Genomic DNA, 16,366 nt, shown 5'->3' with positions numbered 1-16,366 from the left:
GCATTATACTTGCGTATACATGCGTGACACTTGCTTTTCTACAGCGATACAAAAGGTCACAGCTCATTAGATCCACCCGGCACCCGATCAGCACCGCCTCGCCGCGAGCGGTTAGTATTCTTTATATGGATTTGTATGGGCATGCGCTCACTACATCAACTCAGTAGCGCCACCGGTTCGCCTCGCTCGCGAGGTATCCAATGTCCATGCGCGGACGGCGAGTAGACCACTCGGTGATAGCTCGCTGCTCATACGCTTGCCTCGCGTGAACCGCGCACGGTCGGCGCGGCGCTCCCCACCCTCATTTCATAATAGATTACTCGGAAATTCGTGGACTACGCGGCGTTCACTCGTTGACCACGCAAGGTCTACTCGTTGTCAACGCGGCGCCCACGGCCGGGGTGGACACCAAAAGTCGAGGCGGTGCTGTTCGGGTGCCGGGTGACTCTAATGAGCTGTGACCTTTAGTGTACCTACCTACCGTGTAAAGTGTCGTAGTATAAACATAGCTGTAATATTTTTATATAATATATTTTTTAACTGAACGTACTGAAACCAAACATTTATCAATTTAACATTATAATGGACATCTCGCATTTATGGTCAATGACAGTGCTCCGTAATTGTCATGTATATCGGAATAAAGTACCTGTAAATAGTTTATAATATGGCTTACATGATGATGATGATGTGGATGTACTGTATAAATAAATAAATAAATTTAACTTCACGTCGAAGTGAAGTTATTACAGGTCCATTTAATTTATAAATATACCAACATAGTCAGCCTTCTATTTAATTTGCTAATTATCTCCGGAGCTCGTGCAAACTATTCAAGTTCATTACCTTATAATTTAGGTGTCTGGCAACTATGTGGAGTGTTTAATATAGTTTGGATTGCTTTGGTCAATGAATTAGGCGCGGACGAGTTCAACACACCACCCGCACAAATTCCTGACAACCATTTGGGACCTTCATTTAGCTGTGGCATAGCTTAGCTTTCTTGTAGCGGATTCAAAAGAAATGAACAGTAGTCAAATGATGAGCCGAAAAAAGAACTACCTATTTAATTTTTTTTGCATTTTAAAACAAAGAAAAACCATGTAATAAAATAGATTATAATAAGGAGCGGTTAACGTTTTTTTTAAATAACAATGTCTGATTTAAAAACACGAGAGAACAATGTGTCACCCAGATAACTCCAGAACCTTATTTGTGAATATAACAGCCGATAACTTATTAAAATAGATATAAGCAGGGGCTGCCCACCCCACCCCTCCCCCACCCTGGGTATGCCCATAGGTATAAAACTATTAATTTCCGTTCCAAATTAGAAAAAGTGCATAAGTTCCATATCAGTAAATTTGACTTTAGGTGTTCAGTTTTTAACACAGACTTGGGTACCTAATGACTGTCATGGTAATGAAATAAGAGCAGTCTTCACACACGTAGAGGATGCTTAAAAAAACATGTATAATAATTTAACCCATATTTAGGCTACTGATTACTAATACGATACAATTGGAGAAACATTGAAATACGAAAATAAAATAAAACATTGTATGGAAATAATCTCTTCTTGTGACTCAACTAACATACAAAAACTGTTTGTATGTGTTCTATGTTCAACTTGTATCGTATTAGTAATCAGTAGCCTTCATGTGGGCTAGGCTATATTAAAAAAAACAGGATTTTGTTAACATTCTTTAGATAATTTAAAGGATTATTTGGGACGTTTTTGTTATGGTTCATGGGATATGTTAATTCAGGGTTATGTCAAAATTAAAAACATTAAAAGATTTTTACATGTAAATATCAATAATCATTTATTTATTTCAATAAATTATATTAGATTTTTGTATATTTGTATTTTGTAAATTTGCCACAATCATGATCAAAAACTGATCACAAAAAACGTACGCATTATAATTTATAATTTATTTAACAACATTTCATAAAGTATTTTTTATGTACAAATACATTTGCTTTATTAGGTTCATAGTCATTAAAAAGAATAGAAGAAGAAAAGAAAATAAGCGTAAAACAATTGAAGAGTTTAAAAAAATCTAGACAAATGTAACAACATAATTCAAGAACAATTAAAAAATATATATATAAAATCCCTAAACAATAGACCTATTACAATGTTAAATCAACTCTTTCATTTTAAAAAAATAGCAATAAACTAAACTCGCTGTATTTGTTTCTATACACATCGTAACAAAAATGTGAAGGGAAATTACACTAGAATAAGATAAAGATTGAAAAATTCTATTTAACTGTCTGGAGCGAGAGAAATAGAAATATTTTTTTTACAATTACATACAAGAAACGACTTCCTTTGATGTTCGAAAGATACGCACCATTGGAAAACTTTTTATATTATTATTGGTATCTACCTACTTATTTTGCTGGAAATCGTAATAATTAAACGTACTGATTGCTTCAACTTAAATTGAACATAAAAATGTTATACATTAAATGTATACAATACAAATTTTATATATACAAGTTTTGCGAAACAATATAAAAATAAGGCAAAACCAGTTACAATCCATTCAAAAATATCACAGGGTCTTATTTCGACGTAATAAATGCCATGATAACATAATTTTTTGAGTGTTTTGCATGGAAACCTACATAGTTTGCCCTTGAGAATACAAGACAAAAGTTAAAATAAAAATGTATACAGTATTAACATGATACCTAGCTTAAGATAAAACTATTCATTCTACCAGCACATGTCCATTTTTTGCAAGGTTACTTTTAACCACTTCAGAAAATTTTCTATGGAATCATCATAACGTATATATGTAACATGTTGCCACTACCATAAAATTACTACAGATTGTAATAGAACATAAACACCTTAAATTCTTTGCTACAACTATTAAAATTCGAATGAGGGAATTGTAGATCATCAAGACGCTGAATACTACGTGTCGCCTTGCATCATACATGGACTGTGTACCTATGCAAGGCGACAACATTTAGTTGTTTAACACAGCTTAATGCACGGTCGAGTCTCTAGAAAACCATATTCTAGATTCAAAATACTATCTGAATGTTTATTTATATCATCTAATTTGCATATTTGATCAATGAATGAATTGGGATCCTGATTTGACATCCTCGCTTTTGGAAATCCAACTTTAGACAAAGATAAATAGTTTTCTAACGATTGGAGTTCAGTTATTTGTTCTTTTGATATGTGCAAATTATTGTTTTCATTCGAATCCCGATATAAAATTTGATTTTTATCGCACGGTGCTGCTGTAGGATTAGATGCTGTAAAAAATCTTTGAATGTTCGGTACTAGCTTATTATGAATAGTTGTTGAATCAAAATTTTGATTGTACGGTGAATGTGCTTGATTATTTGATGGTTGTGGATTAAAATCACGCGCTGGATCGAAATTACGATTTATTTGTGGTTCCCCAAAAGAGTCAGGTTTTGAGCTAAAATTTTGTGTTTTTGATGATTGATGGTGGAAATCATGTGGCGAATTTAATTTTTGGTTTGGCGGTGGATGCCTGAAAAATCTAGGTTGACTTTGCAATGGTTTATGATGAAAACCGTGTGCAGGATTAAAATTTTGATTTGATGGTGGCTGCTTGAGTAAACTAGATTTCGGGCTCAAATTTTGTGTTTCCGGAGGTTGTTGGTGGAAATCATGTGCTGAATCAAATTTTTGATTTGGCGGTGGATGCTCAAAAAAACTAGGTTTTAGGTTTAAATTTTGTTCTTGCGATGGTTCTTGATTAAAACCATGCCCAGGTGGCGGCATATTTTTTTCATTTTCCGATGGTTGTGTAGATATTGTGTTTACATTTGTTTTTTCTTGTGTTTGTCCTTCAAAACAATGTGCCTTATCAATATTTTGAGTATGCACTATTAGTCCAAATAAATCAGTCGGCGTTTCTAAATGAGATACTGATTTAACACCACGTATTTCCTGTAAATATGTAACAGGACTGTCACGATCTTGACTTTGCGGGATTTTAACGGGATTGAATGTTGAATTGTATGTTTCATTGTGCTGTGAAAAAGCATTAAAAGAAGATACCTGTTCGTAATTTGCGCTCTGCTCTACCCGTATAACAAATTTGGGCATATTTGCTAAATCTAATTGAGCTTTCTGAGGTTCAACAGCTTTATTACTCAAATTTTGATTACTCGAGCTTGATGTATGCGTTGCAGAACTAGATTTCTTATTGACAGTTGACTTAAAATTTTCAGTGTTCTGAGTTAGCGCTGGCAAATTTGTCGTAGGATCAAATCCTCGACTTTGTGAACCGCCACCAGAAGTAGACGCATCTTGCGATGCCTGTTCATTTGAACTATCTGTTTGATGAAAACTTTTATTTTGAGGAGAGTGTTGTGTGGTTTTTAATCCTGGATCGAAATGTTGATTATTTGGTGGTGCAACAATATGAGGTATTGAATTATTTTTTTCAGCAGGCAATGGTACATCATCAAAATTAGGTTGCTGTATCATGGCAATAAAATTCGATAAAGGACCACCTTGATTACGCGGAGCAGCCAAAGCGGGCTCATTGAGGTATGGTTGTTCATTAAAACCCAGTGCTCGACTTAACATCTGCTGTGCATTTTTTGCAGGGTGGGGAACTGGATCAAAATCATGTTGTTGCGGTGGTGCAACTATATTGGAAATTGAATTAAATTTTTGATTTTTTTTTATTAACTCGTTTTCGATAGGTTTTGATTCAGAACTTTGGCTATGCTGTATCAGTGATGAAAGATTCGATGTAGGATGCAAATCTTGACGAAATAGTTTAGCAAAACGGGAAGCTTTGTACGGCGGTGGTGGCACCGTGTAATCAGCAGGTGCAGGAACTGGATTGGAACTTTGAGTGTGCAATGAAACAACAGATTTGAATTGCGAAAAAAACATTTGGATGTTCGATAGAGGCTTATTTAAACCGGGTTCTGAATCAAAATTTTGACGAGTCACAGAATTATATTCAGGACGAAAACTTTGACTATTAGATGTATGTGGAATAGTATTGGATACAGGATGAACAATTTGACTATGCAAGGAACCGTCAATAGAATAGGATGCACGTTTAAATCTTTGGTTATGAGTTGTATGTGTAATGGAATTGGACACAGGATTAAAACTTTGATTTTGAGGTATTTTTGCAACAGAATCAGATGCTCTATAAAAACGTTGGTTGCGCGATGACTCATTAGCAATGTCCAATACAGAATGAAATACATGATTTTGTGGTGTAGGTATCGGATAATTGGTTGCATGCTTAACATTTTTGTTTTTTAATGAATGCTTATTAGAAGAAGACGCGTGACTAACGCTTCCTACTTGCCGTGGAAGAGCAATGAGACCAGATGCTTGATTCGAATCTTGGTTTTTTGATATACTTTCGCTAAATTCTACTGTCGGCTCAAAGCTTTGATTTTGCGATGTAACCCGATTTGTTCCTAAATCAGTATTTAGATTGTACCCAAAGTTTTGATGGTACTGTGAAAGTGCGATGGAATTCAATATTGGATCAAAAACTTGCTTAGGATACGTCCGTGGTTCAGCAGAATTAGAACTCTGACTGTGAGTTGTATGAGTAGCCAAATTATCTTCAACTTCAATAACTTGATCGAGCTCCGAGAGTTCTGTAGAATTACAACCTGGATCAAAACTATAATTAAGCGGTGTATGCTCAGAAAAGTGGTCTTTCAGCTCAACGTTTTCATCTTGGGGGATTGACAGTGTAGTACTTGACGCAAGGTCACGAGTGTGTGCAACATTATTGGAGTTAAGTTCAGACGTTTCATTGCCAAAATTGGGTGCTGAATCAAGATTACTATTGTGAGATGCTTGATCGTCTGGACTGTGCAATGCAGGTGCTGTAGGATCAGCATTTGGGACAAATCCTTGTTTATGACGGTTAAGTACAACACGTTTTGATTTACGTGTAACGGAACTGTATGTAGGCTTCGTTTCACTGTGTGAAATTGACATAGCTGGAATTGAGGCAGTATCATCACAATCACTGTATGGTAAATTTGCAACCCATTGGGAAGTACACTCAAAACTTTGGCTCGGTACTACTTGTGATATAGAACGGGATGATGGAACAAAAGGTTTTGCATCAGGATTAAAACTACTTTGACTGCACGAAATAGATGAGATGGAAACCGAATCAATGCTTTGGCTGTTTGATGTGAGGGCAGAAGAATTGAACATTGGTTGAAAACTGTGATTTAGTGATGTATGTCCGGCTAATTTGGATGCCTGGTCAATATTTTTTGTTTCAGGATTAATACTTTGATTTAGCGGTATATGTCCAGTTGATTTTGATGTCAAGTCAATATTTTTGGTATCAAGAGTAGTACTCTGATTTAGCGTTGTATTTTCAGTTGATTTGAAAGATGTATTAACATTTTTTCTTTCGGGGTTACTACTCTGACTTAGTTGAGTATTTTTACCTGATTTGGATGGTGCCTTACTTTTTTTGATTTTTTGTTTAACACTTTGATTTAACGCTTTATGTTCAGGTGAATTCAAAACTACATCAATATTTTTAGTTTTATGAGTGATACTTTGATCTAGAGGTATTTGTTTAATTAGTTTGAATATTGCGTCAACATTCTTGGGTTCAGTACTAATGGTCTGATTTTGTGGTGTATTTCCAGTTGATTTAGATGCTATTTTGTCTTTTTTAGTTCTTAGTTCACTTTGACTGAAAAAATGATAACTAACTAATTTAGATGCTGAATCAAGATTTTTGGTTCCATTGCTAACACTTTTATTTAGTGATATTTGTTTAACTGCTTCGGATGAACGATCAATATTTCCTGTTCCAGAATTATCACTTTGATTAAACGGTGTATTTTTAACTAATTTGGATGCTACCTTAATTGTTTTATTATTTTGAGTAGCACTTTGATTTAGCGGTTTGCGTTCGATTTTTTTCGATATTAGATCAATATTTTTGCTTTCAGAATTGTTATTTTGATTTAGAGGTATGTGTTCAATTACTTTGGATACTACGTCAACATTCTTGGTTTCAAAATTACTGCTCTGATTTAGCGGTGTAGTTCCAGCTGATTTGCATGCTACTTTACTCTTTTTAGTTTTCAGTTTAACCCTTTCTTTTAGAGGTTCATGTTCAACTGATTTACATGTTGAATCAAAAACTTTTGTATCGTTGATAATACTTTGATTTAGTGATTTCTGATTAACAACTTGATTAAGTGGTTTATGCGCAACTGATTTCGAAACTATATCATTATTTTTGGTTTCATTATTGTTACTATGATTTAGAGGTATGTGTTCAACTAGTTTGGATGCTCCGTCAACATTCTTGGTTTCATAATTATTACTTTGATTTAACAATGTATTTACAGCGGATTCGGATGCTATTTTACCCTTTGTAGTTTCTAATTTAACACATTGGTTTAGAGATTTATGTTTAATTGATTTAGATGCCAAATCAAGATTTTTGATTTTATTGCTAACACTTTGATTAAGTGGTATATGTTCAACTGGTTCGGATGATGGGTCATTATTTTTGGTTTCAGAATTACTACTCCGATTTGACAGTATATTTCCAGCTAATTTTGATGATGCCTTAATTTTTTCATTTTTCTGACTAACACTTTGACGTAACGGTTTATGTTCCACTGTTTTCGAAACTAAATCATTATTTTTGGTTTTATAATCGCTACTTTGATTTAGAGGTATGTGTTCAACTAGCTCGGATGCTGCGTCAATATTCTTCGTTTCAGAATTATTACTCTGATTTTGCGATGTTTTTTCGACTGATTTGGATGCCGCTTTTCTTTTTTTAGTTGCTGGCTCTAAGAGCAATGATGCAATGGATATAGACGCCACAGCAACACAACTGGAGATAGGATCAATATTTTGACTAAGCGGCGCATGTGCATCTGGTTTGAATGCTGAATCAAAACTTTCTTCTGATTTATTACTTTGATGATGTGGCTTAGATTCAACAAAAAATGATGCTGAATCAACACTTAACGTATGTGCTGCCAGTTCAGAGGAATTAAACATAGGTTGAAAACTCTGATCACATGGTGTTATCGCAACTGGGTTGAATGTTGGATCTAAATTCACAACTTTGGGACTAAAACTTTGACTGTACGGTGTTAATGCAACAAAATTAGATGCTGGATCAAATGTTTCTGTTTTAGAACCACAAATTTGATTAAACTGTGTATGTGCAACTAAATTGGGCGCAGAATCAACATTTTTCACGTCAGGTGTTGATATAACGGAAATAGATGCCGGGTCAACGTTATCATCGTGCGGTGAAACCGCAACAGAGCTGGTGGTAGGATCAATAGTTTGAATTAGCGGTGTTGAAGGAACACATGAGGATGTTGCATCAAAACTTTCATTTTGCAATATTTTTGAAATGGAAGGGTTATAGCTGTCATTGAGTATAGTTGACACCGAAAGTGATGCAAGATCGATATTCTCGCAGTGCGCCGATGTCGCAGTAGAATTAGCTATATTACTAAAACTTCTATTAATCATTGATAGTTCAATGAAAAGTATTGGAAAACTTTGATTGTGTGGCGGTGCAGACCAATCATCGATAAATACCTTTTTATTCAACAGAGGAAGACTACAATTGAGTTTCAATAGTCCTCGCGCATATTTCTCAGCGAGTGGGTCAGGTTTTTGTAAACTTTGTAAGGGTAAATTAGCTTCTGGTGGAGAAGTTTTAAGCATGGAGGTCATTTTGTCTGAGAATTTGTGATTATTAGGTATTACCACTCTTGAGTGTATTACTTCGGAGTCTTGTGGAATACTTAAAATATTTTTAGGTGAAGAAGCTCTAAATTTAATCTTACTTTTAGCGGCCGCTTCATCATCTTCAATTAAAGGTTTTTGAGGTAACCGTCGTCTCACTTTCCTTATCCTCCTAAGTGACAAATTTTGGTTACTGATATCGCTCTCGTCATTGCTCCCTTCTTTGCTTTTACGTCCTTGGCTACCCCCTGGGCTCGTGAGGGTCATTGTTAAAGGATTCTGTAAAACAGAAACTGTTAATAACGGGAATAATTTAAAAATTATCGAGTAATCTTACTTAAATGTATATGTACTTACTTTGCGTATTAACAATCAAAAACAATGGAATAACATAATTATTCGTGAAATAACTATGTTTAAAATAATAAATTAAAATCAAGCGTACTGCTTTCGTCGTAAAAATAAAATAAGTGATGTATATTGTGTTAGAAAATACCGCGAGGGTATGAAGATTCGTTATTTTGAAGCGTTTAGTTCTTACATTATTTGATGTTAAATAAACTTTTAATGCCAGGAACATATTTTTGTTATTTAATTATGCTTACATATTTTGAAAACATTAGTTATATTGTTATGTTTTATTTAAAATCTGTCATGTTTTATCTCGTTAAAACTTAAAATATTAGAGTAAATTGGCATTTAAGAGTTTAGTTACTGCAAAAATGTTAAAAACATTTGACGCAGTAGCGCTGCTTTCCATTATAATGAGTAAAGAATCTACAGGAAAAGAAATTTCATGTTATCTGTTTTAAATGGCTTAGCATTAGTTACCTTGTCTAGCGTGGGGGACGCTACAATAGGTAAATCTCTCTCCGCGCATTAATCCATTGTAAAATCCAAACAGCAAAAGGTGCACAGCTAATTAAAACCAACTAACATTACAATGGCGAATTAATTCATGCTTCGAATTGTATTTTAAAGTATTATATTGTGAAGTTGACCGTGGAATTATTTTGCCGCCCTAAGGTTTAATATCAATTGTACAGCTTTAAATTGGTAAATATTTATTTTGTCATGAATGTGACGATGTAGAAATTGTCACAAAGGTGAAGCACGTCGTTAGATCGATTGTATACTTTATTATTAGTGGAAAGTACCTTTATAATCATTAAATTAATAATGCAATTTCGAACGAAGTTCTGTGTGTTTTTGAAAACGATCGAACTTGTCAAAGAATATTAGTCATATGAGATCAAGACAGACCCGTTTCAGTAGATATGTAATACAATTTTTTAACAGTTGCTCATTGTGTTAAAATATCCCACTATTATCACTAATATTATAAATTACAAAGCTTGTGAGCCTGTTTGTTTCTTTTTTACCTCATCACGTCAGGCTATAATTTATATTAATACTGATTTAAAAAAGGATAATAACTTCAATTAGGAATAAATAAATATTAGAGACAATGACACGTACCTTTTTACAAGTATCTCAAAGTTTGTCGATTGTATTTTGTTTCTGTTCTTTTGTACAATAAGGATTTTACATACATATATACGAGTATGTTACAATTTTAACCATCATCATCATCATTATACCAGTCCATGTTCGTTATACTGCTGGGCACAGGTTTCTTTCATAATTAAGGGGTTTGAGGCAAGCTCCCGGGCGGGCCCAGTCCGAATTTCGAACTTTTCACTCACAATTGAAATGCTTCGCAGATTTGTGCGGGCTTTCTTACAATGTTTTCCTTCATCGGAAATCTCATGATTAATTTCGAATATATATTCGCACATGAATTTCGAAAAACTCGGAGAAGCGAGCCCAGGTTTGAACCCGCGATCCTCTATCTATCCAGCTCAAACCACTAGGCCACCACGGCTGTAGTACTCATAATTTTAATAAGTACCAGATTCAGTTAATTATTATAAACTTCATTTAATTGTGTAGAATAACAGAACTACTCCTGTAATTTTTGACTCATTGCAATATTTTTCAACTAAAAGCATACCCACATTTGAAAAAAAAGTTTATGCTTTGCTGTCTTACTATTTAAACACGGCGCCATATAATATAAGTACTTAATATAATTTTAAAGAGTATTTCACATAGTATATTTTCGAAAAATTATACATTGGACAATTGTAATTAAGCTTGAATAAATAAAAGCCGGTCGTCTCCGTCACACTGAGTGACTAGTTACGTGTGAAAAAAAGGACGTTTATCTTTTTATCCTTCACGCCGTTGATGCTAAAGTTGATGAAGGTTTCGAAATCGCTTCAGCTATACTTCGTTTTTTTAGCATTAGAAAAACGGTAAACAATCTTGAAGAGTCTTTTGAAAAACGTTTTTAAAAAACAATTAACTATTACTTATGACACCAAATGAATGTAAATGATCATTATTTTCCCTTGCTAATTGTTACATATTTGCTGTAACTTATTTTTCAAAAGTGTTTTTCAATAAAAAGACACGTCAAGATTGCTTACCTTCTTTCTAATGCTAAAAAAAACGAAGTACTTATAACTACATGGACCGAATAAAATTAAAGGCAGAATTCGGCGAAAGGCAGGGTAAAACTAAGCTACCCGTCCTGCTTTGTAGCTCAACCTAGTACGTATTTTGAAAAAAATGTGTACCTACTTGTTTGCGTGGAAATGTGCATACATCTCAAGGAGTAGTTTAACGAACGTGTTAGCAAAACTCTGTCTTTTCCTTTTATTTAATTTGAATGAAACTTCGACTAAGAAAAAATTAAATTTGAATAGGTACTAAGTTTTGTGGCTTCTTTACATGCATCAAATTTTAATTAAATCAGACTAGTGGGTCAAAATTGACCAAAAAAACTAAATAGGTATACGATATGAATTTAACATAACAATGATCATCATCCCAGCCTATAGTCGGCGGCCGATCGTAAAATTCGCCACGAAATTCCTAGGCATACCGTGAAATGGCGCCATTTCATAAATTGGCTAAGTGACTTTCGCCATATCGTTCAAAACTCACCATTTAACGATTTGCCTAGTGACGTTTAGGCAGATCATGAAATTCCTACGCATATCATGAAACGCCGCCATCGATCTGCTGTATTGTTTCTCAGGCACATCGCACGTGATATGCCTCGCCAACTTTTAGGCATATCATGAAATGGCGCCATTTCACGATATGCCTAGGAATTTCGTGATCTGGTGGATTTTTCAATCGGCCGCCGACATTATACAAGTCCCATTGCTGGGCACAGGCCTCCTCTTAGAATAAGAGCGCTTGGCTCGTTGTTCCCACGCGGACCCAGTGCAGATTAGTAACTTCACATACTTCGAATTGTTGCGGAGGTTTGTGCAAGCTTCCTCACGATATTTTCCTTCGGGTTTGAACTCACGACCCTCTGCTTGACAGGGCTAATATTAAATCACTAAGCCGCCACGGCACAAATCATACACCCGAATTAGAGTTAATTCAATAATTATATTTAATTATAATAATAGGTTGGTAGTTTCTTATAATATTTATAAATTGACAAATTTCAAACAATTTTTAAAATTAAAGCAGTGCTACCCCCAATTTAAAAAATTTGAGTCTTCCTTCTAAGGATGGTATTGTAGAAAGTCTTTGAAAGAACTCTAAGAATCCTAGCAAATTGCACGCCGCTCTTGTGTCTAACGACCTGCATTGTTGCCGCATCCTGTACGCATTTTTGTATCGGAATCCGACCTATTTCTCACTTTAACGGCACGTCTTGGCTCAAAGGAAAAGGTATTAAATCCTATTTATAACTGCGAAAGTTTTACTAATGCACTAAAGAGTTTTTAAATTTTACAAGCTTCTATTTAACTTGCAATGTACCTATGTAGGTATGTGCGGCTCAAATTCTACAAATAAATTTAGATCAGTTCCAGTGGTCAGATTGGCTTAAAATTTGGCATACATTATAATGTAAATCTGGTGACAATATACTCGTAATAATCAGGCAGTAACATCATGGTAGTCCATCCAGGATCGTCTCCGTAGGACAGCATCCCTCAATGGTGTCTGACATCGACTCGAAGCTTGGTATGGAAATGTAGTTTAGATGACAATACAGGTACAGTAAGCAAAAAAAACTTGTTAAAAAAATTATACTTTTATTCTTATTGATTATTTTGAACTTAATTCTAGAATACAATCATTTTGATACATAAAATTTGTTACATGAGCTATAACTTCTTGATATTGTCCTAATCTTTTTTTAGTAAATTTTTATTTTAGTCGTAAATCAACTCTATGTAGGTACTTTTAGTTTGTAAGATTGAAATATTGTATGCTGGACACTGACAGATGGTGACGTACTAAATGTAATAATAAGAACCTATGTATACAAACTCACAACCCATCACTAAATATTTGAACACACAAATATTTGAGCACAGTAATATGACTAAAATATAAGCTAATCTTCAATCGGAAGCAATACCTACACTTCCACTGAACGTAGAAGATAGGTATAGTTTATTTAAAAGCAGGACGTCACGGAATGACTTACAAAATTATAAACATCTAGATAGATGATTATGTATGTACATGCTTTTATAATTAAATAAAAATTCTCTTAATTTTTGACTTTTTCCGATTTTTTTGCCGTTGCTTATCTTTATCTTTTTACGCTCCATCCAAATTAATTTCGGCAGATAAAACCCGAATTAACCATTAAAACAGACGTAACCATAGCATAAACTGAATTTTGAAACAATAATGCAAGCATAAGCAATTAGCCGGAGTAGGTTCACCAAGTCTTGACTTAAAGCAAGACATTTGTGTAAACCAAATGACAAATAAAATTTAATTTAAGTGGTGATAACCTACTAGGTACAATCTGACTCACTTATTTTTACCTTCAATAGAACGTACCCTTATTGGTAAATATTGGAAAATCTATTACGTTCTCTTTTTAGCGTAAAAGGGTCAGTTATCCTATTTCCATTCTAACTCTGTTTGTCTATCTGGACACATTTGTATGAAATTTGATATGCAGATAGTTCAAAATTTTGGGGCGGACAAAAGATGGTTTTATCCCGGGAAATTGCATAATTCCTGTGGGACAGCGATAAAAAAAATCTACACAGTCAAAGTCGCGGGCAATAGTTTTACTTTTTTAATAAAACAATATTTGTTCGATAATGTGGAATGAGAAAGACTACATAAAAACAGTATCACCACATAAACTTTGTTTTAATATTTGAACATAACTTTTTCAGTGGGTACTCTATGGGTATTGATCTAGCCGTTTTTAACCTCCGACGGAAAAAAAGACGGGTGTTATAAGTTTGACCACTCTTAGCTCTTAAACGGGTGAACCGATTTGAATGCGGTTTTTTTATTTGAAAGTAGGTTTTCTAGCGACGGTTCTTAAACATGTTTTATCAAAATCGGTTCAGCCGTTTTTGAGTGATTGAACTTTTATAGTGACAATGTCGGATTAAATGGCGGATTTTTGACGTCAAATTGTTTTTTTTTTTTTAAACCTATCGAGTAGGGATTTAAAAACAAATTACAAAAATATACACAAGCCATGTGTTTTTATTTACCGTTTTCACAGAAATATACAAAAAAGTATGAAAAATAAAACAATAAATTTAAAAAATCAAAACCTGACTGCATTAAAAAATACTAAAAAGAAGAAAACAAAACGTGGTCTAGAACTCTGTTAAGTAGATAACTTAAACTTCAACAGTCGGGACCCATTCAAATCGCGACCAGCTAAAAAATTCTTAGTATCTAATGGGTCCCGACTGTTGAAGTTTAAATTATCTACTTAACATAGTTCTAGACCACGTCTTGTTTTCTTCTTTTTAGTATTTTTAAAGCAGTCGAATTTTTTTTTTTTTTTTTTTTATTTGTTTGTTCACGTGTAAACCGCTAAACCCATTTAGATTAAAAAAAAGTTTTTATGCCGCAAAATTGCATAGTTCTCGCGGGATAGCGAATTCCACGCGGACGGAGTCGCGGGTAAAGCCTAGTATTTTAATTAAAAAAAAACTAAAGCAGCGCTTACACTAAAAAACTCAAATCCGTCTTAAATACGCCTACAGCGACATTTTTAGACTTAAATATGTCGAACGCACGCACTTGGCACGGAAAATATCCGGAACTTTTTCGAATGAATGTTTAACCTACCTTGGAAAACGGTCGTCGAAAAAAAGCCGTCGAGTGAAAATTTTCCACAATAAAACCTGCGCCCGAGAGTCAGCTCGTTGCCTTTAATGACCCCCGACACACCTATTTCCAAGTTTTTTTACGAGAACAGGTATTTTAAATGAAAGGTCAGCAACAAAAGACGATTATTACTTTTGATCCCTTAAGGTAGGGATAGCAAAATAGGCGTCGGAATATTTTCGAGGCTAAAGAAGCCATCTTGCGTTATGAGGAGATTGAAATCGGTGGATCATTAGTGGTATGATGGTGTCTGCCTACTTACCATCATAATTAAAGATAATTATGATTTTATAATGTGACGGCTATTGTTTTCACTTAGGTACGTGCTTTTTGCTGGAGATACAGTGTTTAGACTAATCAGGACCCTAGGTTTTAAGAGTTTCAGTGTAAATTTAAATTACTCCAAGCATGTATATATAAATTAGGGTTCGAAAAGCAAATTTATCGGTGTTACTAAAAACACTGTAACTCGAGTTACACTGTTTTGTCATAAACACTGCAGAAGTTAATACTTATGTCAGTTAAAATATTAACGCACGAGAGCGCATTGCCGATATTTGAAATATCCTAGTGTGTCAATGCAGATATTTGTTTGTGTCTGTACGGCAAGTTTCATTGAAATCCGATCAGCTGTTAATACTTGATTGAGTAACTTTACATTCCAACATTTAAACTGTGTATTTTTGGTTTGGTTTTCACTGGCAAAATGGGGTTTTGGGTTAGTTAGGTTATATGTTTTGTGTTGTCTCATGGAAGAAAAACAGCATCGTTGCACCATGTGTTTGGTACGCATGTTATTTGGACTCCTATTTTGAAACAACTTTCAACACTGTATCTACTTTTAGACTATTCTTTTTATATTTTTTTTCCTTCCTTCCAAACATCTTCACAAACTTTCTCATCTATGTTAATTTTACCAATAAAAAATCAAATAGCCCTTATTTTATTTCGAGTATTTTTTTATTAATTCTCCAATTGTTAGAAGTATCATTATTTTTGTATTGTTCATTTTTTAATCTGTCATCCATTTCATTTGGGTTCTTTCTATAAGATTATTTCTTTGACAAACTAATCGAAACCATGTCGTATACTTGTATCAAAATATTGAGAAATATCTTTCAGAAAAATATAAGTTTCAGATTCGATCAACCAATTATTGGCCATTGTTCTATCAGTACCAACACGCTATCATCAACGCCCACATGTCATTTCATATATCTAATCTTTTCAAATTGTCGTTTTAAACTGAACTCAAGCTTAATTCGATTGGAGTTGTGAATTCCTAACACATTCCTTGTCTAAGAAAAGACTACCCGAAATAAAACTTAAAATCACCACCACAAAGCGCTAATATCCCGCAAAGCATTCCGTTAAACCGGAGCAATTTCAATCCAAGAATTGCATTGTCTTTGAGGC

General features: G+C 34.2%; 1 protein-coding gene across 1 annotated transcript; it reads right to left on the bottom strand.

Annotated features, from left to right (window-relative positions):
- Window positions 1–2,126: 2,126 nt before the first annotated feature.
- Window positions 2,127–9,230, bottom strand: LOC141436118 (uncharacterized). The gene is made up of 2 exons (XM_074098976.1): window positions 9,113–9,230; window positions 2,127–9,034 (listed from the first exon to the last, which is right to left on the bottom strand). Exon 2 carries the CDS (start codon window positions 9,020–9,022, stop codon window positions 2,999–3,001), a length of 6,024 nt encoding a protein of 2,007 aa, XP_073955077.1. The 5' UTR covers window positions 9,023–9,034; window positions 9,113–9,230; the 3' UTR covers window positions 2,127–2,998.
- Window positions 9,231–16,366: the final 7,136 nt, after the last annotated feature.

Source organism: Choristoneura fumiferana, chromosome 16, assembly GCF_025370935.1.
Source record: "Choristoneura fumiferana chromosome 16, NRCan_CFum_1, whole genome shotgun sequence".
NCBI classification, from domain to species: Eukaryota; Metazoa; Arthropoda; class Insecta; order Lepidoptera; family Tortricidae; genus Choristoneura; species Choristoneura fumiferana.
The sequence above is the reverse complement of the archived record's forward strand: the minus strand, read 5'-3'. Positions and strand labels throughout refer to the sequence as shown.

Excerpts from the sequence above, each read along its gene's own strand:
- LOC141436118 (XM_074098976.1), bottom strand. The coding sequence starts at position 9,022 with ATGACCCTCACGAGCCCAGGGGGTAGCCAAGGACGTAAAAGCAAAGAA.